Below are 27,499 nucleotides of genomic sequence, written 5' to 3'. Positions count from 1 at the left end.
AACCTTGTGGTAAAATTTCATAGAAACCTATACTCTTATACACCTATTATTGTCCTGAAACATGAAAAATGCTTGTTTTTTCCCCCTTTTTGGCCCCTAATTCCTAAACAGCTATGACAATAACCCCCAAAATTAATCCAAACCTTCCTATTGTGGTGCGGAACCTTGTGCTAAAATTTTGACCAGAGAAATATCTCTTTCACTCAAGTTATTGTCTTAAAACAAGACAAATAATTGTTTTTGGCCCCTTTCTGGTCCCTTATTACAAAACAGCTAAGACAATAACCCCCAAAATCAATCCCAACCCTCCCATTGTGGTATGGGCCTTGTGCTAAAATTTCTAACACATCCATACACTTATACAAAAGTTACTGTCTGCTAACCAATTTATTTTCCATGAACCAGTAAAACTGACCTTTTTTGGCCCCTAATTACAAAACCGCTAGGACAATAACCCCAAAAACAATCCCAACCATCCCTTAGTGGTATGGAACCTTGTGCTAAAATTTCATAGAGATCCATGAACTTATACTCAAGTTATTGTCTGCGAACCAAAATGTCTTCAGACGCAGACGCAGACAACATCATAACATAATACGAAAGCAAGCAAATTTGCGGTCAATTTACAGTCTATAAAAACCATTGATGTACAAATTTATTAAACTAATGAGTACAAACAATGTAAAGCAGCTGTGTAATTTAGATAAACTTATCTTTAGATCTTTTAACCTTAGAATCGATATGTTAAAATAGTATTTATTTATAATTACAACATTTTCTGTTGTTCTGTCACATATTTTGTGTTTATATATGTATTATTGATGTGGATGTAATTCAAATGTGCATCTATAACTTATATAGACTTTGGTATTAATAAAGATATATGTATACATCAATAGAGACTATATAAAAAAATATTGTTGTCAAGGTCTAAATCAGCCTTAGACTAGTCTACAATAGAAAAACAAAGGATATGCAGTATCCATCCATGACACAAAATCAGTACATGCACAGCAAAAAAACACACAAAAAGCAAAGGAACAGCACTTTTATTGCTGTTCTTCATTTCAAAGTCACAGTGAGGCCTTCAACAAGTCTTAAATAGCTTAAACCTAGACATCTACATATAACACCAAATTCTTAAAAGAAAAAACACCAAAAAAAATACAATTATTTGACTTTTAAGAACCTTATTATGGATTTGAGGAACCAGGGTGATAAGTGCTTTTCTATAAAGAAAATTTTACATCTAACATAGTGCCTTCAAAATAGAAATATCCCTACAACTATAAACCCGTAGGAATGTCAACAACGGCTACGGGAAAATAATGAGAGAGATATAATTAACCTGTAGGAATGTCAACAATGGCTAAGGGAAAATAATGGGGGAGATATAATTAACCTGTAGGAATGTCAACAATGGCTAAGGGAAAATAATGGGGGAGATATAATTAACCTGTAGGAATGTCAACAATGGCTAAGGGAAAATAATGGGAGAGATATAATTAACCTGTAGGAATGTAATCAACGGCTAGGGGAAAATTAAGGGTGGAGATATATTAGCCTGTAGGAATGTCAACAACGGCTAGGGGAAAAATAATGGGGAGATATAATTCACCTGTAGGAATGTCAACAAAGGCTAGGGGAAAATAATGGGGAGATATAATTAACCTGTAGGAATGTCAACAACGGCTAGGGGAAAATTAAGGGTGGAGATATATATTTTTTTTTAACTTTTGATTTTTTTATTTCCAACAATTACAACATATACATGACATACATACAATATAATACATATAAGATATATACAATGTCATTATTATAAATACATCTTAATGGAAATATTTTACATTTTCTATTGAAAATAAAAAAAAATAAATATATAAAAATTAATAAATAAATAAATAAATAATGATAATTAACAGATTGGAGTTAAGAGAAAAGAAGAAGGAAAAAAAAATAAAATAAAAAAAAATAAAAAAAACAAAAGGATTATCCAGTTACATCCCTATCTATATTTTAAATATCAAATATCTATGATGAAAAATATTTGCAAAATTAACTAGACATATTTCTTTCGTAACAGCCATCAACACAGATCAAGTACATAACATGACAATAATATTTTCTTTAAAATAGATTATAATTAAATAGTCATAAGTTATTGTAACAAAAATAGACATTAGCTGGTATTCAATAAAAGTTTTTCAAAAACATTCCATACATTGTCAAATTCAGTTATCTTTTTATTTTTTACAGCTATCATACTCTCTAATTTATACATATCTTTCAGCTTTATTATAGCTGCTTGCAATGAGAGATTCTTTTTAAAGCATCTAGAATTATACACACATATTGTTTAATATAAAGAAAAATCATGTTGTATGGGTTGTTGGGTGGAGATATATTAACCTGTAGGAATGTCAACAATGGCTAGGGAAATAATGGGGAGATATAATAAACCTGCTCATATTCCTTAACTAAATCTGATTTGCGTTAGGTTGCATAACTGGTCATTGATGAAGCATCTTTTAGGAAGGCAATTTGAGCAAGGAGAAAACATAAATGGTTAATAAGTTGCATATAACAATATTTTTGTTGCAAATTGTTGAAGAAAATCCTGCTGACAAAAATATTTGATCTGACTGTAAAAGTGGTGGAATGGCTAAACATGTTTAGCTGAAAGTGTAAGCCTAAGAAAGCTGCCTTGGTGCATAGCCCACCACTTTTTAGAGGAATTTCAAATAACAATTAAGCAAAAACATATTTTAGGATTTCACTAATCAAAGATTGCTATTCAATTTCCCGAGAGGCATTCTCAGCAAAAACCAATTTTATTTAAAGAAGGCAACAACAACAACAACATTTAGTCCGATTAGTCAAGTCTCATTTTGGTATTTGATACTTTGTACTACCCAGTGATATACTCTATTCGAGTACTCGTTGAAATCCCTAATTTTTTCCCTTAGGTTTTAAAAAGTTTACCAAGCATTGTTCACCACATAAATAAATAGGTGACTAGTAATAACCGACCTGGCAAGGGTGAAGATCAGATGTTAATAAAAAATAAATAGGGAATGTGTCCATGGGACACAGATGATGCCCCTGCTTGCATATCATATAAAGTTATAAAGGGACATAACTGAAGAACGGTAAAAGTGACCCAAATTTGTACTTGATCTGAGTTTTGTGGTAATAAGTATTGTGTATAAGTTTCATAACATTTGGTTGAGGCAAACTTTAGAGAACGGAAACGAAAAATTTAGTAATTTTTCCGTTTGTAAAGGGGCATAACTCTAGAACAGTAAAAGTGACAACACCAAAATTCAAACTTGATCTGTATTTTGTGGTAATAAGCATTTTGTATAAGTTTCATAACATTTTATTGAGGCAAACTAAAGTTAGAGAACAGAAACAAAATATTCAGCAATTTTTCCATTTGTAAAGGGGCATAACTCTAGAACGGTTAAAGTGACGCCACCAAAATTCAAACTTGATCTGTGTTTTGTGGTAATAAGTATTCTGTATAAGTTTCATAACATTTGGTTGAGGCAAACTAAAGATAGAGAATGGAAACCAACTTTGAGACGTACGTATGGACAAGGGTAAAACTTAATGCCTCCTCCGCTATGGCGGGGGCATGAAAATGCTTAGTAACAGTTTATCTGAGTATGCAAGTGTTTTGTAGTAGAAGAGACTTACTTGTAAGGTACCTCTATCAGCCATCTTTTTAATGTCCTCTCCACCCCAGAATGCACCACTTGGAATATACAGTCCATGCTTATCTGAAGCATTCCTCAATGAAGTTTCTAATGTCTGGTCACTTAAAGCTGTAGGTGATCCTATCTGAAACAGAAAAAAGGCTTTCTATGAACTGTAGGTGATCATATCTAAAACAGAATAAAAGCTATCTCTATGAACTGTAGGTGATCCTATCTGAAACAGAATAAATGCTCTCTATAAACAGTGATAAAAGTCAAAAATATTTTGTTGCAACTTTCAATCTGGATGATTTAAATTTTATCACCAAAAAAATGCAATTAACATGTAAATGATTTAAATCCTATTGCAAATAATGGTAACAAGAAGTCTTTTCAGAGCCACTGCTGCCTAAAATATAACCGAGATCTGTTTTTTGACTGAAAGAAACTAGAGGCTCTAACAGATCCTGTGTTGCTCACCTAGACCTTTGTGCATCTTCGAAAACATTGCAGAAGAGAAAATAATTCAGAACTAAAATCTATTTTTGGTTGATCATGTTCTTCTGATCATGTTAACTGTTATTATGACAGTTTCTTTTATCAAAAGACGCACAATCCTGTTGGTCATTTTTGCTAATAAAAAACAAAGCATCCTTGGTGTTGTTATCCAGCCAATTATTTAGCTAGTCAAACATTTTTCTTATCTCATTTTCAATATTTTTTCTTTATACCAACCTTCACTTGAGATAAGTGATTTTGGTCCAAAATTTAAATTTGGGTTCTGTGAGACACAATTTGTACTTAAAACAAGAGGCTCCTTAGAGCCTGAATGCCTCATCTAGTAAAATATATGCCATTTTGATATTTATTTTTTTCCTTTTTTGCTATCAGTAATGTTTAAAATTGAGAATGGAAATGGGGAATGTGTCAAAGAGACAACAACCCGACCATAGAACAGACAACAGCAGAAGGTCACCAACAGGTCTTCAATGCAGCGAGAAATTCCCGCACCCGGAGGCGTCCTTCAGCTGGCCCCTAAACAAATAAATATACTAGTTCAGTGATAATGAACGCCATACTAAACTCCAAATTGTACACAAGAAACTAAAATTAAAAATAATACAAGACTAACAAAGGCTAGAGGCTCCTGACTAGGGACAGGCGCAAAAATGCGGCGGGGTTAAACATGTTTATGAGATCTCAACCCTCCCCCTATACCTCTAGCCAATGTAGAAAAGTAAACGCATAACAATACGCACATTAAAATTCAGTTCAAGAGAAGTCCGAGTCTGATGTCAGAAGATGTAACCAAAGAAAATAAACAAAATGACAATAATACATAAATAACAACAGACTACTAGCAGTTAACTGACATGCCAGCTCCAGACTTCAATTAAACTGATTGAAAGATTATGTCTTCATCATATGAATATCAGGCACAATCCTTCCCGTTAGGGGTTTAGTATCATACCATCATAACATATATGAGAAGAACATAACCCGTGTCATGCCAACAACTGGTTTTTAAATAAATGTGTTTAGTGCTGATGCAAAGACCCTATAAGTGAATCAATATTAACGCCAAAATATGCAATCTTTAATGACCTGACAACAGTATCGTAACTATATCCCTTCTTAATAAGTCTATTTAAAGGTTTTGTTAGCTTCAGAGGTGAATACTGACATTTTTGTGCTTTATAAAGAATATTTCCATAAAAAATTGGATGTGAAGTACCTGAACGTATAAGAAGTCTGCATGTTGAGCTATATTTACGAATGATGTCCTTATACCGATGATAAAATTTAGTAAATGTTTTGACTAGTTTGTGATATCGAAAACCCTGGTGTAATAATTTTTCAGTAATACATAAATTTCTCTCGTTAAAATCTAAAACATTGTTACATACACGAGCGAATCGTACAAGTTGAGATATATAAACACCGTAAGATGGTGACAAGTGAACGTCACCATCTAAAAATGGATAATTAACGATAGGAAATGAAAAATCATCTCTTTTATCATATATTTTAGTATTAAGCTTTCCGTTAATGATATAGATATCAAGATCGAGGAAAGGGCAGTGGTCATTGTTAGTATTAGCTTTATTTAAAGTAAGTTCAACAGGATAAATTTCTTTAGTATGCATACTGAAGTCGTCATTATTGAGAGACAAAATATCATCCAAATATCTAAAAGTATTATTAAATTTGTGTATCAGATGTTGTTTCTATGGGTCTTTGCTGATTTTTGTCATAAATTGTAACTCATAGCAATACAAAAAAAAGGTCCGCAATAAGTGGTGCACAGTTAGTCCCCATTGGAATTCCGATAACCTGACGATATACGGAATCTCCAAAGCGAACAAAAATGTTATCTAGTAAAAATACAAGGGCATATATAGTATCAAAGCATGTCCAATTGACATAGTTTTTTTGTTTATTGCTACTAAAAAATGACCTAAAAGAGTTTGAACATATATATTCACATTCTGACTTTTTAAATGCCCATTTAATTAGGTGTGTGAATTTTTTCTTAATGAGAATGTGAGGCAATGTGGTATATAGGGTAGAAAAATCAAAACTTTGAACAGATTCAAAATCACCAATATATGCATGCAATTTATCAAGTACTTCCAACGAGTTCTTGACACTCCAAAAGTAATTAATTCCACTATTTTCGAAGGCCTTATTTGAACAATTTATTATCAGGTTTTTGATTGTACCAAGTGTACTGGTAAGAAGAATAGACAATTTAGTAGTGGAACAATGGCTTGAAGATGAAATGAATCTATATTTGTAAGGTGTTTTGTGTAGCTTAGGAAGCCAATACATAGTTGGGACTTTCATTGTATTTGGTTCTGCTTGTAGAGCCGTAGCTTAAAGTTTATGTTTGTTACAGATGTCGTTTTCTGAAAATGGAGTCAGTTGGAATGTTGGTGAATTGGTGATTTCTTTTTTCAGAACCTCAATGTAAAATTTACGTCAAACAATAATAATATTATTAGCAGCTTTATCGGCCGGGACAAAAACAAATTCCTTGGCTAGTTCTTTTAGTTTATGTTATTTAGCTTATTTGTAGATCCTATTTTATTAAGTAACATTTTTATAGATCTTGTATTTATGATTTTTTCTAAAATTCTACAGGAGATAGACCTTGACCTGTTGATCATTTTAACTTAATTTTTCGTCAGATTAGCTCTTTCTACTTTAATTTTTAGGAGATAGGCCAAAAACTGCTTTTTACTCCTATGTTCTATTTTCAGCAACAGCAGCCATGTTTACTATTGGATCAAATCCCCTAATACATTCAGGCAAAGTTTGTTAACATTTGGCTGAGTAGTTTCAGGGGAGGATTTTAAAGTTTACAATGACAGACAAACTGACTTACGTGGACAATGGACATTAAGTGATGGCAAATGCTCATAATGCCTTTTCGTCTAATAATAAATTTAATCACAGACAACACAAGGATTGAAACATAGGACATTTTATTCAGTTTTATTACCAAAATTATAAATATAGTTGTAATGTAATGGAAAAGGTATTTCTACATGTTTTTGTGAAAAATGCTATGCACAATTTTCAACTAGTTTTTGGACTACACAAATAAAGAGCACATGCAAGTAACAACTAAATAACTTACCATGTTGTTTGTTTATATTTATCAGGTTCTTGCATGTGCTCAATATTCCAAGTCACAAATATGCATGAGAAATGCAATTTTTGTCATTTTATGTTGAAAATCAAATTTTTGATCTATAGTTTGACCACAAAATCTCTGGTATCTCAATTCCTTCTGGTTTAAATATTGCAGCAACATATCAATTATCTTTACAAAAAGATCACCTTTAAGGCTTAGCATGCCCTCCTTATCCTATTGAAACAGTGGCAGAAAGGATTACTGACTTCAGGAAACATCTATCAGACCTCTTATAGATCATGTTTGTATCAGTAGCTTAATTACTAAAGGGCATCATTTTCTAAAGTTTGGAAGCTTTTGTTGACTTTTACAAGGTTATTCTGGATTAATAATACATTTATTTTAACCTATAATCTACCTAAGTAACAAAAGTCACAGGTTGAAAAGTAGGAACATAATACAGAAACATAATTTTTAAACTTGACCCCCTTAAGATTTCTACGGTCGATTTTGATTCAAACCAGCTGAGTGGTTTAACATGAAAAGATTATTGGAAAATTCAAATTTTATAGCAGACACCCATCTCCAAGTGATGAAAAATTAACATAATTATAATAATAATCATGATAATTACAATAATTTCTTTATCTAAAGAGAGTAAACATAGTAAGTTACAATAACTAATATCCACTGAAGCTCTCAAAAGGCCAGGTGAGCTATAGAGTTGAACATATTACTAACAGACAAAGGAATACACAGACAGACATAATAAACAGATGAACTGGGGAAAACAATATGTCAATAATCAAGAGGGTATCAGGAAATTATTGTCCCAAAACTTAACATAAAATAACTGTATCCTGCTTATTGATAAACTTATCTTAAAAAAAGTTTGCTCACCATATAATCAGCATTTTGAAGAAATTTAGGTCCCCATTCATGTGTAATTTTAGGATGGGCTACCTCCACAATTAAATCTGCCTGCCTGAAAATATATAGTGATATGAAGATAAAAAAAAAATATCTAAATAATAAGTATGAAACTTATAACCTGTCAGCTGAGTCATTAATGAAGTACTTTGTTGCTGATTAAAATTCCTTTCTGGAAGAAAGTAAATAAATAGGTGAAAAAAGAAAATAAATAATTTTGGGACGTACTGACAGACGTACAGATGGACAAGGGTAAAACTTAATGCCCCCTCCGCTACATCGGGGGCATAAAAAAATGTCCCTTTAAACAAAGTTCTATTCATTACCATGATTACATTATAAAATCCACTCTTAAACATGACATAGGAATCTAAAAAGCAGTAATGAAATTTGTCTTCTTAACTCTAAAATAATCAATTGAGGTTGAACTATTGAGATAATGCCTTTTCACTTTTAATTCAATGTTTGGTAACTTCATGGTTGTTGATTGCATCTACCCGATTGTCATGATTGTACAATAGATATAATTATGTCTGTGTTATACTATACAATGAAATTAAACAGACAAATTGACAGTGGCTGTGAACTTATTTTAAGTTTGTTACAAAAGATTATTTCAACTTTGATATTTTATATTTTATACAGCAAGATTCAAGCATGACCTGCATATGGTGTATATATTCCATTTACCATAGTTAATGAGGTTTTCCAGATTTTCCATTTCCTTTAAAAATGTTCTTAATAGCTGTTATAAAATTAAGTTTCTAAAACAAAAGTGTTCCCATAATCCTCTCTTAAAAAGTTAATTTAATTTCTATGGCTTGGATACAGAAAAGGCATGCGACAGATGACCACACGTCACAGATGACCACACATGTCACAGATGACTACACAAGTCATAAATGACCAAACATGTCACAGATGACCAGACATGTCGCAGATGACCACACGTCACAGATGACCACACATGTCACAGATGACTACACAAGTCATAAATGACCAAACATGTCACAGATGACCAGACATGTCGCAGATGACCACACATGTCACAGATGACCACATATGTCACAGATGACCACAAAGGACTACACAAGTCACATATTACAACACATATCACAGATGACCGAACATCTGACAGACAACCACACATGTAACAGATGACCAAACATGTCACAGATGACCAAACCTGTCTCAGATCACCACACATGTCACAGATGAACAAACCTGTCACAAATGACCAAACATGTCACTGATAAACACACGTCATAGATGACCATATATGAGACAGATGATTTCACATATGACAGATGACCACACATTTCACTGATGATCCCACATGTCGCAGATAACCACACATGTACCATATGTAGTAAACACAATCCTTTTCTCGTTTTCTTATTTATGAATGTCACAGAATTAGACTTGTGTTCAGCCCAGTTTTCTCTAGGAATTTGCTTTGTTCTATTTTTATTTTTCATGGCAGTGTTTCATGTGTGGACAGTTAATATTGTCTTGGTTTTTTCGTTATTTTTCTTTTCTATTGGTCATGATGCTATTTGTCCTTCGTTTACTGTGATTTTTATTGCCCTTTTAATATCTACTAACTTATACATGTATATATAATTTCATGTAAACATTTTCATATCTAGCTAGCCCTATGATACAATTTCTGGTGACTTTTTTAAACATGTAAAAGCATGCATGTACTATGTGTATATAAGTTCAAACATGAATAATCAGTGTTCAATATGCACCCTACCTGTCTCTCCCCATCATGACTTAAAACATGAAATTAATGTCCCATTGTGATTTTTAGCAATGAAGAGACATCTATTATTCAGAAATATTTACTGATCCAGCTTTATCTTGATACTATACATACTTCATACCTATTCTACTCACACAATAACTGAGCCATATAATCCTTATCCAATGTGAGTAGTGCAAAAGTGCTTACCATAGTATTGGTTGGGAGCATAGATGCCCCACACTAATGAGGAAAAATTCCATTTCAGTATTCTTGAATAAAATGCTCAACCCTGAACAGTTGGGGCAAGTATTGACACAACATTCAAGCTTGATACAGCACTGAATTTGGATTGTGATTAAATATTTGACACAGCATAGGTTTCTGACACAGAATGAATGTGGTTTAAGAACTTAAAAAATTTTAATTTACCTATTCAAACCATATCATTATTATTTGCTTTTATATATAAATCAGAAATAACCAATTTAAAATGGAAAATTTTAAGAAAAAAAAAGGAAACCCCCCCCCCCCCAAATTTTTTGAACCCCTTTATGATTCATCACCCCCAAACTCAATCCCAGCCTTCCCTTTGTGGTATGGTACCTTGCAGTACAATTTCAGAGAGATCCATACACTTGAACACAAGTTATTGTCTGGAAACTAGAAAATAAAATTGAGAATGGAAATGGGGAATGCTTCTTTTTGGCCCCTTTTTGGCCCCTTATTCCTAAGCGTTTTGGGCAATTACCCCCAAACTCAATTCCAGCTTTTCCTTTGTGATATGGAACCTTGTAGTACAATTTTAGAAAGATCCATACACTTACACACAAGTTATTGTCATGAAACTAGAAAAATGCTTGTTTTTTGCCCCTTTTTTTGGCCCCTAATTCCTAAAACATTTAAGGCAATTACCCCCAAAATCAATCCCAGCATTCCCTTTGTGATATGGTACCTTGCAGTACAATTTCAGAGACATCCATACACTTGAACACAAGTTATTGTCTGGAAACTAGAAAATAAAATTGAGAATGGAAATGGGGAATGCTTCTTTTTGGCCCCTTTTTGGCCCCTTATACCTAAGCGTTTTGGGCAATTACCCCCAAACTCAATTCCAGCTTTTCCTTTGTGATATGGAACCTTGTAGTACAATTTTAGAAAGATCCATGCACTTACACACAAGTTATTGTCATGAAACTAGAAAAATGCTTGTTTTTTGCCCCTTTTTTTGCCCCTAATTCCTAAAACATTTAAGGCAATTACCCCCAAAATCAATCCCAGCATTCCCTTTGTGATATGGAACCTTGTGGTACAATGTCAGAGAAATTCATACACTAACACACAAGTTATTGTCTGGAAGTTACAAAAATGCTTATTTTTGGCCCCTTTTTGGCCCCTAATTCCTTAACTATTGGTACCATAACCCCCAAAATCAATCCCAACCTTCTTTTTGTGGTATTGAACCTTATGGTAAAATTTCATAGAGATCCATTCACTTAAACTAAAGTTAGAGTGCGAAAACCAATGTGTCTTCGGACGACGACGACACCAACGTCATACCAATATACGACTGCAAAATTTGTTTGCGGTCGTATAAAAACATCTAGATATAGAATAACCATACATTGCTAGAAATATAAATTTTATTTGTACAAGTCTTAGAAACAGGTTGCTTTGCCGAGCATTTCTATCCTGTTTTGAGTAGAGTACAAATAAAATTTATAGTTCGAGACTATGTATGGTTATTCTTTATATACTGCAACTCCTACAACTGTTCGTAAAAACCATCATTTTTTCAGTTGTTCCAAATGAAATATTTAGGGTAAAAACCATCATTTTTTAATTTGGAGTGAACAACGTAAAAATTCCATGACCCTGTACTTTTAATGACGTCATAAATAAAACTTTACGGGAACACATTGTCAATGTCATAAACAAGGCTATATACGGTCAGTGACTGTATATCACAAATGATTATAGGGTCAATGCAATTTGACTGTGCAAATAGTACAGCTAAATATACTGTTTAAGAGTAAAATTTCTTTGCTATTTTGAATAGTTTTAAAAGAATTAATATGTAATTCTTTACTGGCTCTTCCAAATTTCTACGGGATAAACATGTGGTTAATCATGGAGCCTGACACTTTTCATACTGTAAAGCTACTGCTAAAGTAATTCAACCTCTGTGGGAAATCATTAAGCTCTTCTAGGATTAACTCTTTGTTTCCGAAGTCTTCTAATGCTTCCTGTGTTCTGTTCCAAATAAATGCCAGTTCTAATCTATCATCATCTTGAATTGTTTGTACAAGGTATTTACCTGCCAACAAAAAAGTAAAAAATTATGTACACTTTGCAAAAGTTATCTCCTTCTTGGTAATATCATTCTTCTTGTTCTTGCATATAAGAATTTAGCTGTAAACCCTATATATGATTTTCATAATTAAATGCAATATATTGAATACAATGCTTATTATTAGTGTTGTCAAATTGAAAGGCATAAAGGAGTAAGAGCAGACTGGTTGACTTGAAGTCAAAATAATGTGTATGGGAAGGGTGATATGTCTTCCTGCAGACTGTTTACCTTGTTAATAATTACCACATTAATAATACGGCTCAGCACATTGGTCAAGTACAAAGCAGGGTTACATCATCATCATCGTCGTCGTCGTCATCGTCATCGTCATCGTCATCGTCATCGTCATCATCATCATCGTCATCATCATCATCATCATCGTCATCGTCATCGTCATCGTCATCGTCATCATCATCATCATCATCATCATCATCATCATCCATCATCATCATCGTCATCATTGTCATCATCATCGTCATCATTGTCGTCATCATCGTCGTCATCGTCGTCATCATCATCGTCGTCATCATCATCGTCGTCATCATCATCGTCGTCATCGTCATCATCGTCGTCATCATCATCATCATCATCGTCGTCGTCGTCGGCGTCGGCGTCGTCGTCGTCGTCATCATCATCATCATCATCATCATCATCATCATCATCGTCGTCATCATCATCATCATCATCATCATCATCATCGTCATCATCATCATCATCATCGTCATCGTCATCGTCATCATCATCATCGTCATCGTCATCGTCATCGTCATCGTCATCGTCATCGTCATCGTCATCGTCATCATCATCATCATCATCGTCATTATCATCATCATCATATTAAACATTTTTAATCAACCAGTTACTCAGACATACTTTTGACCAATCAACCAGTGAATTGATAATCTAGTTTCCGTTCAAAGACCAGTCTTGTCTACAGTGCTTTACCATGTTTTCGTACAGTACGATGTATAACTGAAGTTTTAGCCAGTTCCTGGTGAACATGGTGAAGTTTGAAGCACAAACATGTTTGTCGGACCCTAGACCTTAATACAAATTGGTCGCTCATTGTGTGAAACAAAAAAATTATGTGAATCGTTGATCTATCCTTTTGCACTAACCAGTATGACGTCATATGTCCTGTTCCTGTGTCATATGGAAAATTGACCCCAGGGTCAATTTTCCACAACAGGAAATTGAACCCCCCCCCCCCCTCTATAGACCTCAGATTTTCCAGATGTCATAGCTATTCCAGCTATGTCATCTAGTTAAAATGCATTAATAAGTATTTAGTATGGATAAAACATGTTAGAAAATATTTTTACCATGCCATGGAAAATTGAAACCCCTACCATGGAAAACTGAACCCCCTTATAGACCTCAGATTTTCAAATTGTCATAGCTAATCCAGCTGAATGTCTTTCAGCTATATTATAAAGTTATTATGCATTAATAAATACTTGGTAAGAATAAAACATGTTAGAAAATATTTTTAAACATTTTTACTAGCGATGGTAAATTGAACCCCCTACCATAGAAAACTGAACCCCTCCCCCTATAGACCTCAGATTTTCAAATTCAGTGTGAGCCAAGGCTCCGTGTTGAAGACAGTACTGTGACCTAGTTATAATGGTTTACTTTTATAAATTTTGACTTGGATGGAGAGTTGTCTCATTGGCACTCATACCACATCTTCTGATATCTATTAGCTATTCCAGCTATGTTATAAAGAACTTAATAAGTACTAGGTAGGGATAAAACATGTTAGAAAATATTTTTTAAATATTTTACTCAGTCATGGAAAATTGAACCCCTTAACCATGGAAAACTGAACCCAACCCCTCTATAGACCTCAAATTTTCAAATTGGCATAGCTATTCTAGCAATGTTATATAGTAATAAGTACTAGGTTAGAATGAAACATGTTAGAAAATATTTTTTAACATTTTTACAATTCCATTCAATTCAATTCAATATTTTATTGGAAAGAGCACAATAGAGGCGTGATCCAAATAACGGCTAGTAGTCCCTTGTTAATTTATGTATCATTGTCATTTTGCTTAGTTTCTTTTGTTACCTATTCTGACATCGGACTCTGACTTCTTTTAAACTGAGTTTTACTGTGCATATTGCTGTGTGTTTGTTTATTCTACATTGGCTAGAGGTATAGGGGGAGGGTTAAGATCTCACAAAACATGTTTAACCCCGCTGCATTTTTGTGACTGTCCTAAGTCAGGAGCCATGGCCTTTGTTAGTCTTGTATGTTTTTTAATTTTAGTTCATTTTATGTTTTGGAGTTTTAATAGTATGACGTCGATTTTCACTGAACTAGTACACATTTTTATTTAGGGGCCAGCTGAAGCCCGCCTCCGGGTGCGGGATTTCTCGCTGTGTTGAAGACCCATTGGTGGCCTTCAGCTGTTTTCTGCTCTTTGGTCAGGTTGTTGTCTCTTTGACATATTCCCCATTTCCATTCTCAATTTTATGTATACAATGTATAAATACATGTATGCATTAGTATCTATATAGGATTGGTATCTGGTGAAACAGTATGGTGGTCCCTAAAATCAAGAGCTTCTTGTATACATACAAACAGATTTTAATTCTTTTTTCAGAATTTGGGTTTATAATTTTGATAAAATGGTCATTCAAATCATTTGTATCAATTTTTTTGATGTTATTATGATTTAGATCTTACTCCGCCATGGAAAAATGAATCCCCCTCTATAGACATCATTTTAAAATTGTCATAGCTATTCAAACTACTAAATTATATATCTCTTCATGCAAGAAATAGATAACAGGCCACAACCATAATAGAGAATCTAATATAAATGTTTGACATTCAAGAAGCTGAAAAGTAAAAAGACAAAATAATAGATAAATTCTTTTTTTTATCTTTTTTTAGTTTTTTATAGTGCTAGAAATTGTGTACATACGCTAATTCACTCAGTCTTTATTGTTTACTCCAATTCACTCAGTCTTTATTGTTTACTCCAATTCACTCAGTCTTTATTGTTTACACCAATTCACTCAATCTTTATTGTTTACTCCAATTCACTCAGTCTTTATTGTTTACACCAATTCACTCAGTCTTTATTGTTTACTCCAATTCATTCAGTCTTTATTGTTTACACCAATTCACTCAGTCTTTATTGTTTACACCAATTCACGCAGTCTTTATTGTTTACACCAATTCACTCAATCTTTATTGTTTACTCCAATTCACTCAGTCTTTATTGTTTACACCAATTCACTCAGTCTTTATTGTTTACTCCAATTCACTCAGTCTTTATTGTTTACACCAATTCACTCAGTCTTTATTGTTTACTCCAATTCACTCAGTCTTTATTGTTTACACCAATTCACTCAGTCTTTATTGTTTACTCCAATTCACTCAGTCTTTATTGTTTACACCAATTCACTCAGTCTTTATTGTTTACTCCAATTCATTCAGTCTTTATTGTTTACTCCAATTCATTCAGTCTTTATTGTTTACTCAAAATCACTCAGTCTTTATTGTTTACTCCAATTCATTCAGTCTTTATTGTTTACTCCAATTCACTGAGTCTTTATTGTTTACTCCAATTCACTCAGTCTTTATTGTTTACTCTAATTCACTCAGTATTTATTGTTTACTCTAATTCACTCAGTCTTTATTGTTTACTCCAATTCACTCAGTCTTTATTGTTTACTCCAATTCACTGAGTCTTTATTGTTTACTCCAATTCACTGAGTCTTTATTGTTTACTCCAATTCACTCAGTTTTTATTGTTTACTCTAATTCACTCAGTCAGGGATTGAAGTTAAAATTTTGGCATGGTAGCCCAAAGCTTAAATTTTGTAGCCCACATATATAGTCCTATACAAGAAAAGCAGAAATTTAAGTAGCCCACACCAAATTTTAGGGGCCATTGGCGAGTGGGCCCCTGCTAATTTCAAACTTTGTCAGTCTTTATTGTTACTCTAATTCACTCAGTCTTTATTGTTTACTCTAATTCACTCAGTGTTTATCATTTTATTGTTTTTTCAACAAAGTTTTCAACAAAGTTTAATTTAAGATTGAAAGATTCAACTTTTTTACATTAATACTATTTTTATTTAAAAAATTGGCTTTTTATTAAAACTCATTTTAAAAATTACTTTATATATAATCTTTTCAAATGTATATGTTTGTGTTCTTTGGACATGTTTGACTTTTTTGCTGTTGCATCTTAATGTCAAACATAATGGACTATACATTATGGGTTTTTCTCATTTTTGAAGGCCATACAGTTGCCTATAATTGCTTCCATCTATTTTATTTGAACTTAAGTGGAAAGTTGTCTCATTGGCAATCACACCACATCTCCTTATTTTTATACAGATTAACTGCAACAAAGCCTATTTGGGTGATTGAAAACTGTTTTGGTTTTTCAAACACATATATGTAACGGATAAATTTTGTATACATTTGTAGCTTCGTGTACACAAAGACATATCTATGTCAAAAGCAGAAATTCAATAATTTGATTTTTTCACCCTTTAATAAAGCCTTTTGAAGCAGATACTATGAAAAATCCTTTTTTAACATTAACTTGTAATAATTTTGCATTTTAAAGGTCACATGAAGGTTTTAAAAGATAGGAACAAACAAACCACTATATTTTGTTAGATCTGATAAAAATTGATATATATATATATATACAAATGTAATCTACTGTATTCTGAAAAAAGCCCAAGGGTATTTTTATAAAGGAAAATCTAAAAACTCCACAATATAATTAATTAAACTTTTATGAATTATATATATAAGTAAAGACATCTATCATAGACATGCAATTCTAATATGACGTTCTTCTTTCGCTTTGGCAACAACAAACAAAGCCATGTTCTGATTCCAATAGAACATGATTGACGTCACAATTGAAATTGCAACATCAGTTGTTTTTTGAACAACGCTGGAGATCAAAATGGACAATTGTGTTGGTGTTGCTCTCTAGGAAATTAAATAAAATCATGCTAATAGTAAGTTTACGTGTACATGTATCTGTTCATTTTCTATTGTGAAACGGTTGATTTTCCAAATTGTAATGGCTTTACCAAATCAAAATTGCTTCCTAATCATGCTAATGGAAAGTGTATTATAGGTCTGCTTCGAAGTACAAAAGTTCTACATTTTCCTATTAAAATTGTAATAATTCTATCATGCTATGCTCATTTTAACATGGGTAGGCATTAGGGAACGACCATTTAACTTCAAAGGGGGGGGGGGGGATCATGGTTTTTTCTAAAAAAATATTATGATCTCCAATTTGATGAAAAAAAATATTGTGGTCAAGCAGATGACAAAAAAAAAATATTCTGAATCCAGAATTTCCCCATACATTATAGTGTTAAATATTGAAAAAAATTAATTTGATAGATAGCGTTGAAAAACTACATAAAATTGGTTGCGCTATGCGCGAAAATTAATTTCTGACTCAGACAAAAAACCATAACCCCCCCCCCCCTTGAAGTTAAATGGTTGATCCCTTATATTTGTCAACATTGCTAATGCTCAGTATAAAGATATTGACAACTATAATGTCTACCCATGTTAAAATGAACACAGCTCATGGAATAAAATAATTATTTCTCAATTAAACACACTATTTGATTGAGGCGCCCAAATCAGAAAATTGCTCCAGACTCAGATCTGCGCAAATTTATATTACCAAAGAGAATAATACTATGATGACAAACATTTTGAATTTATTCTGTTTGTGTACGTTATAAAATAACTTTAATGCTTATGCAACGTTAAACTTTATCAGAAAACAAAATGATATCTCTGGGGAAACTCACCTCAGATCATTCAGGCAGATTTTTGTATCTGTACAAAGATTAGTAATAAGACAATTTTGTGTATTCGTTGATTTTAGGTATACATTATTACGTTTTTAATTAAAGTACTGGTCGAGGACCAGAGTTACCCTCAGTTACCAGTTACCGTCACTAGGCATCTTTTGTAATAAAGGATGTGTTGCATGAATTCAGCATACTGCTATTATCTTTAGACACATATCTTTGCTTCATATTTAAAACTTAGGTTTTTTTTTATCCGATTAAGATATTGAAGTTCTCAGTTTTTCGTTTTCATAACACGCTGTAGGAAGATAAGCATGCAGGGACATGACATTATTACTTTATGGCGTCCTCGATTTTAGAAAAATTACTGTTTTCAAATACATAATATATAAAAGCTTGCTTAAGAAGCAAAATTTCTTTCATAAGTAGAGAGACAGATTTATTAATTTGAAAATCATATTTTTTGCTCTCCTTCAACATGTTTAATACACTATATATTTTGTTGATCTCAAGTGACATATTTATGACCAGTATAGACATTGCGAAGAAGAAAATATTTAGAATATATACGTACATAATGACTATGTGCTTAGCTAATAAAGGAAATAACCTTCTCATCTTACTACAGAAAAGCATTATATGACATAAATACACATAAAAAGTGGAAATATCTATTTAGTGAGTAGATTCTTAAATGACTGTAACTGGTCCTCGCAACCATAAAATTTCACAGCAAAATCGGCACACTAGTTTATCGATTTACGTCATTTATAAGATGATTTAAAGGTTGAGTGTGTGGTGTTTAACATGTTTAACCTAACTTTTGGTAACCCTTTTTATGGTAAAAAATATTTTCAACAGGACTGATACTGTAAAACAATATTTGAGAAATACTACGAATTTCTGACGATAACTGGTACTGGACCAGCATGACCAGTTTACTTTAAAACTTTAGGCAAAAGAGAATAAAAATGCTACCTGAAGATAGCGTTTCTTTGTTTACACTGAAAATGACGTCAAATAAACAATTCCTAACAATAGGACCAATATCGGACAGGTTTCCGTAATTTAATTATTTTTTCACCAGAAATTATGCTGGGAATTTTTTTACAATTAAGATCAATTGACAATGATAAATGTTTGAATATATAAATCTGCTGTAAACAATAGGGACTTGACAACAGGTCAGATATATAGCCCGTTAATGGGTTTTGAATAGGAATCCAGGTCCGTTCGCGCCCAATCACGTTCGCCACCATGCACGTTCGCCTCCTTTTCATTTTCGCACCCTACACGTTCGCACCCAAAGTCCGTTCGCACCCTACACGTTCGCGCCCAATTTTTATTGGTTTTGTGTTTAATAATTTGTAAACGAGTTTTGGTAATTGTATTGCTTTAAATATATATTTTTTCATTGTTTCTAAATAAAGTGAGATTCTTACAAGGTTTTTTTTGTGTCATGGTAAATGTATTGCTATATAAAAAAAAAATTTCATTGTTTTTAAATAAAGTGAGATTCTGACATGTCTGACGACCAGTATTTTATTTTTGTGTTGAATATGTTGAATAATTTCTAATCGTGTTTAGGTAAGTGTATTGCTCTATATATATATAAGTGCCTATAAATAGCAACACATGACATACAAACCTATGGGAGTGTGGATTAATCAGTACAGAGATTAATACAATTACACAAATAAAATTATAGATTGCCTAACAATGTAATTTTAACACACTATTTAGTATGTAAATATTAGAATGTTTAAAATATTTACAAAACAATAAAAATAAACATAAACGCAATATTTCGCTAGACAAACTAGCTTTATCAAGCGTGCATCTATCCAGGTGAAATCGGATGTAGATGATAAGAAACTTTTGCAGCTCAATGTACATGTTGCTCATGAATTTAGCTGCCTTGTAAATAATACATAATGTGGATAAAGTTCAAGATTATATACAAAATTTGTGGTTGAAGTTTGCAACGTCCATTGGCCAATATTACAGGATAAAAAAGACGATGCTGTGTATTAAATTATTCTTTATCTTTCCTGTATCTCTTCTCGTCTTTTTCGTTAAGACCATCTGGTTCTGAAGTGTGGAGCTGGTGAATCCAAAAGTTTTCTCTTCTCCTTCTCGCCGTGGTGTCCCACTCAGTGTTGACTTCTATGATTTGGAAAGTAACATTATCAAAAGGATGTTTCGTTGAGCGAAGATGTCAAAAATTACATTGTTAGGCACTCTATATATATATAAATTATTTTTTTTCATTGTTTCTAAATAAAGTGAGATTCTGACAACGTTATTTTAGGTGTTGATAAAATCTTAATCATGTTTTGGTTAGTGTATTGCTATAAATATTTCTTTTTTATTGTTTCAAAAGGAATTGGGATTCTGACGTTTTTTTTTATGTGTTGAATAATTCGTAATCATGTTTTGGATAGTGTATTGCTATAAATATTTTTTTTCATTGTTTATGAATAAAGTGAGATTCTGACACTCATGAGATCAAAGGAGCCAAGCTGTTAAAAACAATTATCTTTCATGTTTTTTATTTAAAATCTTCAAAGTTTTACCCATACCAAGCTAAATACATGCAGTATTTACATTTGAAGCAAGTTAAAACAACCATGACAACAATCATGATTTTTAAACACTCAACAATAACACCAAATTAGGCTGTGTATAAATACCAATTAGCAGTAATCATACATAATTAACATTTAATAATTAATCATCAAATCAATTTAAAACAATATTTCATTTAAAAATTCCCAAATTTTTATTTATGAAAATAAAAATATTTTGATATACATGATATATATAGATTCTACCACTGCATCGAGTGTGATACGATATTTATCCACTCGAGACAGTTAAATTTTCAAATTTAAAACGCGAGGCTCGCCGAGCGTTTTAAATATTTAAAATTTAACTGTCGAGAGTGGATAAATATCGTATTACACGAGATTTGGTGGTGGAATCTGTTTCTCTAATGATTTTCAAACAATACGCAGGCAATGATCTTTTCGAATGATCTGCAAAAAGATGTGTTCTTTCTATGTGACGTCATCAGGCATGGTCGCCTTTTTTCATGCCGTCACAATAGGAAATTCAGAGGAAAGCAAGAAAATTCGACGTCATAATCAGATTTTAACCAATGAAGAGCTGAGATCAAACAAACCACACGTTGATTAAATTTTTGTTATACAATGGGTGCAGAAAGGGATAAATTGGCGAAGAATTAGAGAAAAACATCTACAAAACACCTAAAAAAAAAAAAGGGTGCGAACGTGTAGGGTGCGAACGTGTAGGGTGCGAACGTGTGGGGTGCGAATGTGTAGGGTATGAACGTGTATTGGGCGCGAACGGACCCAATACCTTTGGATAGCAGGGATATAAGCACGGGGGGTCTCTTCCTATATGAAGGTATATTATACATATGTGCCGCTGGAATGGGTCCCTTTTTTGATACGTCAAATATATCAATGGGGTACAATTTTACCGAGGAAATACATCAATAGGTAGTAATTGACCAATTGTGATATATCAATGGGCCATAATTTTTCAGTTTGTTGTGCAACAATCTTTACTGAATTTCCCAAACTCTTTGTCATTAAAATTTCCACATCTGCTGAAACTTATTGACACAAGTTTTGTTTGTGATCAAATTTTATTACACTGTCACAATTAATAATCTTTACCCACTGGAGTATAGTAAAAAAAAGGTCACATATCGAACCTTTTGAACTTATTGCGTAACACATCGATCTATTTGCACTAATTTTGTTGCGTTTATTCTCATTGTGTTTTTAATATATAATAAGATTGTATATGCATATAGGTACTATTTGAGCTGATAAATATATGAATGGGTTATGATTTCGCTGTGAAATATATGTATAGGTAGGGATTTCACAATTATACACCTTATCGCTATTCCCGTTTGACCCGAGAATCTGTCCGGCCCGAACTTTTGACGTCATACAACAATCACTTTTCCATTGTGGCGTCAGACATTTTCTATTATGACGTCAACATTTTACGGGAACTTGTGTGATGTCCAGTAATGGTGGACAAATAGGGATAAGGTGTATTCAATATATGAATGGGGGTGTTTTTTAAATCCCAGCTGCACAACTGTACCCAAAATCCCATGTAGAGACCCCCCCCCCCCCCCCCCCCCCCCCCCGTCCCCCCGTGGATATAAGTTTTTTTTAAATGCAGGTAGACGATTAACAGGCTATATATCTGACCTGTAGTCAAGTCTCAATGTTGTAAACGGATACCGTAACCGTTGGTAACGTATTCCAAAGGTTTGCTGACTACGTTCCCCTTCTCAAGTAACACCTGCCTCATATTATGATTATGAACAAACGTAAGTGGCCACATGGTTACATAGGTGAAATATTTTAGTGATAGTTTTACCCAAATGACCATATCCTACGATACCAATACGAATTTTCTTCAATGATGAAGACATACCTTGAGTCTTAAGGGTAAGGGGAAAGAAACGGGACTTATTATTTTGTTTTGGATGGTCATTTAAAGTTAGAAGAGGGTGGTAATGGGTTATTTTCGTGCAACGTGTTTTGCCATTTTTATTTCACGTGCAGCTGTGAAAAAGGTTCGTTATTCACCGTGTTTCGTGAAATCGGTAAAAAGATCAACGTGCAAGAAAGTTTTAATTGTTCGTTCATCGTGAGATGGCAATTTTATTTCGCGTTCTTCCGTGCAGATACCCTACGCCCCTCTTTGAAAGTTTATGCGACCGTACAATGGCTAGGCAACTCATTCCAGATTTGTGCAGCATTATAGCGAAACAATTTCAAACCATTTCTGGTCGTTCTGACTCTCTGGAGTACTTCTGTTTCCTGTGATTCAAGTTAAACTAGGCACTGGCTACGGTTACATTGAATCTATGTAACAATAATAACAAGTTTGCTTTTTTAAAAAAAAAAGTCAATACGTGAACCTTAGAACTTTTTTTATGCTAATTATATTATTAATATTATTTCAACTGAATTTTAAATTATATCTCAGTATTTTCATTACCATGTGTGTTTTATTGTAAATCAGGACAATTATGGCATGTTGAGAGTGCCGGGGGTTCAGTGGTGGTGTTAAATATAAAGTAGGGAGATAAGGAATGTTTTGATTTCAATAGTTCATTTCTGGATGATATTAGCTTTCATTTTTACCAGTGTGAAAGGTCAAACTACTACCAATGGATGTTTATTGGTAGAGGTAATATTTCAACTAGAATCCCTCAGTAATTTTATATGTTTTTCTTTTTAAAATACATATTTCAGAGCAAGTACGATATTTTGTTTCATAAAATGTGAAAGTTTTATTCCTACCAAATAAGACAAAATCTACTTGCTTACCATTTCAATTTGTGCCGTAAAATCCCGTTCCACCTTAGAAATGGGTTTGGATCCAGCTAATACATTCATTTTGCTGCTTATACATGTATACTTAATATACCTGTCTAAATCCTGAGCCTGTTTTTTGTTTGCTTATTATCGTGTCTGTTTTTCGGGGTTTTTTTTTGTATAAAGATATTGCCATTGATTTATATCTTGTACAACACTGGTCAATTTGATGTCATTTAGCTCGCTTTGCTAAGACTCAACATTCAACGCCATGTTTATTGAAAAGTTCTCTCATTGGCAAGCATAGTTTACCAAATATTATATAATCATATCAGTCGCAGGATAATTCGATTATTATGAAATGCGGTTCCTTAAATCAACATACGTAATAAATCTCAAAACTTTACACTGTTTTTTGCTAACTTATGTTTGTTGCCTATAATTCAGAAATTTAACAGTGCTTTGGGATTTTTTGCTTAAAGTTAACTTTTTAAGCATGGGTCCCTTTTCAAAAGTCTCCCAACTACTACCTCATATGTGAACTTAAGTATAGGGGAAATTGTGTTCGCTATGTTAAAGAAATCTTCTACTTGCTCTATTTTGCATGTGAAGACCATAAAACCGTCATCTCTATATTGACAGTGTAATTTGATGTTTTCTTTCCATTTGGACTTATCTCAGACATTTATTAATAGGACAGACAGATGCAGATATGTGCATGATGGTGAAAATATACCACCTATGGAGGGGGCGCTCCTATAACTTGTTTGTATAACTTAATTTCCATTAAACTCAAATTTATTGTTTCTTAGAATTAATTAAACAAATGCAGTTTAATCTTTTTTGTTGAGAATCTTTAAAGGATATTCTTTTGTGTCAATTAATTCTTCTGCATTGATAACTGTTTCTTTTAAATTATCAATGATCATATTTGTTTACATTTACGTTTCATCATAGGCAATAAGAATGCATTCCCTTTTTACCTCGTGTGTTTTATTAATGAAATCTTTTGTATCTTTAACTTAAAAGTTATGCCTCTACAAAAATGGTTTTAAATTAGATCATTTAATCTCTCAATGCGTCTCGTGGTAGAGTTACACTTATTGATGATCAGTTGTAAGGAACATTAATTAATTTCTCCTACTAGTTGACCATTACTCAATGCCTCATTAATTATTTCTAGATTAATTTATTGAATTTTTGAAAGACTGAGGTACATGTGTCCATGTTTTGAATCATTAGTATTCTTTAAGAATTATACGTATGGAAATCTATTTCTATTTTTTTTCTGTATAGATTATCAACTATATCTTCTATTACCATATGGCATATTGATAAGCGAGGTTAAGCGATCTGTGTATAAAGTTCTTTATTGCCAAGTTTTAGATATCTTAAATGATCCGTATGGAGGTGCTCTTAATTGCAGGAAGCTAATACAGATAAGAAATATAAATGTTCCGAATGAACAATAATTAGGGTTCCGAATATTCCTCCATAGACTATATTTCTAACTAATTAATATGCGTGAACCCTTAGGGGTTCACGCAAATGAACCCTTAGGGGTTCACGCAAATAAAGTTATTGTTACATTGGAGGCTAATTGCCGGAATGTAGGGTTGGGTAAGGAACTGATTTTATTAATTACGAATGTAACAATAATATTCGTGTTTACGGTTACGTTGTGTTATTGTTACGTTAGATTTATTAAACTTTAATAACTTCTACAGTTCTGTTGCTTAATTCTTCGATATGTACTTGATAATAATAGTACATATGACAGAATTTGTTTCATCCATTACTGCGCATGCGCCAGTTATCACAGTTATTTAGTAATTATCGTTATAAAGAAATATATAGAACAAAATTTTAAGAATTGAGATTTTATCCATTTGCATTGAAGTTTAACTTTTTGCCGTGATATATTTGGAAAACTCAAAGCAGGATCTTTGAATTGATATTTTTCAAATCGAAATTATCTGATTTTTTAGCCGGTCATTTGTATAATAAAGATTAGTCCTGACACGTATACAGAACCCATTAGTTATTTTTGTTTGATTCATTTTTGCTGGATTTTATTATTTTTTTAAAGCAATTTCTTAAAGGAATATTTTTTCTGCCGTGATATCACATGCAAGTTCAGACTTCAAATATTTGACATATATTTTTTTCACAAAAAATAATTTTAATTTAGTCCGGTCATTTTTTAGTTGAAAACAACAGTTTTCGACAAGTTGACTGAAATTTGTTTACAACAAGTAAACGACATAAAAGGCTGATGCAAACCGATAGTTATTGGTGCATATGAATATGAAATATCAGCTGCTTTTAAACTATAATCTCTGTTTATTTTTTCCAAGGATGTTAATATCTATTTTTACAATTTAAAATTTTTTAAAAAGTCTTTAATTAAAAGAAAATAACAAAAACTCTACAGTGAGAAGAACACAATATAATATAGAGTTATACACAAATACTAAGCATGGTTTAGTTTGAAGGGATGCGAGAATGCCATTTCACCAAACATTGTACCATAAAATGTCATATTAATAAAATTTGAATAACTTAAAAGTAGGAAATATCCAACTGTGATCACTGCTACCTACATCCTGCATAGCTACTTTTACGATTTACACGACACGGATGACAACAAACACGACTGTCCTTGATCAAATACTGGCATATGGTATACATTTTAGTTGTCATAAGTTATTTCCTGTTATCTAATAGAAAAAAACGAATTAAAATACAATTCATAATCAATAAGAATTCAGTCTAACATCGCAATGACGAGTGGACATAATTTGCGAAGTCGTATTCACAAAGATTGGAAAAAGTTGTGCTTTGGAGACTCATTGCCTCGTTTGAAGAAAGAACCAGCAGCATCCAGGGTCGTTTTAGAGGAAACTTTCAAAGTTGAGAGACTTATTGTGAAGAAATTTACACCCAAAGAGGTAATAAATTAAAAAATTATGTATATATTATCTAAATTTCAAACTTGAAACAGCCGCTTTAGTATGCTGACGATTTTGAAAATTAATTCTTATACGGGATGAAAACTCTTGGTGGTTATAAAACTTGGATTTTTTTATTTCAATTTTTAAATTGGCGATGTTATGTTACCAAAGTTTTATTTCATTCAATATTGTAATATCTTTACCGACCCGACATGCAAATGCAGACTACTGTTGCATTGTTGTTTTTAAGCAGGTTAATATTTTGAAATACTTAAAAAAAAAAAAAAAAAAAAACTTACTATACCAGAGATGTCAATGTATATATTAATATATATTTGAAAGGCTAATAGCAAGTAATCTAACTAATTGTATATAAGATTAATCTTAATGTGACTTTTCTAGTCAAGTGTAAATTATCTCTGACACAATCTCAACAGAAATCGATTAGCAATGTAACGGATTAATATATGATCTCGCCGGAGTTCTTTAGCAAACACAATCATCATTATTTTACTGTTCTCAAATAAAAAGGGGGATGCTGTCTTATCGAATAGGGATATATTCAGTAAAAAAAAACTCCATTGACTTCAATCAAACCTATTGTGAATTTGAGTTAGATTAGTAAGACTTTTGAAAGAAATTTTGGTCTAGCTTGTTTGAAATAAATGCGGGGGGAAATTGGCCCTACCGCTTAATCGACACTAAGAACATTCTATGAATAGTGTACTTTTACTGCTCTATATAGCAGTAAAAGTATATATATATATATGTGTGAGGGTTTGGATTCGGGGTCCTTCATTTCTTTATTCTTAAACTTGGCATTTTAGACTATTTTTCTCTATTCTTTACTTTGACCCTTATTCTCAGTTCTTTATATTTCAGCACTACATTATTCTCTATTCTTTATATTTTTCCCCCTTTATTCTGCACTTTTTGTCAATTAATCTCTATTCTGTAAACCCCCATTCAGACC

The 27,499-nt window shown here is 32.5% G+C and overlaps 1 protein-coding gene across 1 annotated transcript in view; it reads right to left on the bottom strand.

The window, feature by feature from the left end:
* The window catches only part of LOC127712441 (aspartate dehydrogenase domain-containing protein-like), a 45,393-nt gene extending 22,692 nt beyond the window's left edge, over positions 1-22,701 (bottom strand). The window contains exons 1-4 of the mRNA XM_052218885.1: positions 22,626-22,701; positions 12,200-12,335; positions 8,242-8,326; positions 3,703-3,846 (exon numbers count right to left, since the gene is read on the bottom strand). Of these exons, the coding sequence (XP_052074845.1) occupies positions 3,703-3,846; positions 8,242-8,326; positions 12,200-12,335; positions 22,626-22,680 (420 nt within the window). The 5' untranslated portion in view covers positions 22,681-22,701. The remainder of the gene's footprint in view (positions 1-3,702; positions 3,847-8,241; positions 8,327-12,199; positions 12,336-22,625) is intronic.
* Between the last annotated feature and the right edge of the window lie 4,798 nt (positions 22,702-27,499).

This window comes from Mytilus californianus, unplaced genomic scaffold (genome assembly GCF_021869535.1).
Source record: "Mytilus californianus isolate M0D057914Y unplaced genomic scaffold, xbMytCali1.0.p SCAF_8, whole genome shotgun sequence".
NCBI lineage: Eukaryota > Metazoa > Mollusca > Bivalvia > Mytilida > Mytilidae > Mytilus > Mytilus californianus.
This window is presented reverse-complemented; position numbering and strand designations above follow the sequence as displayed.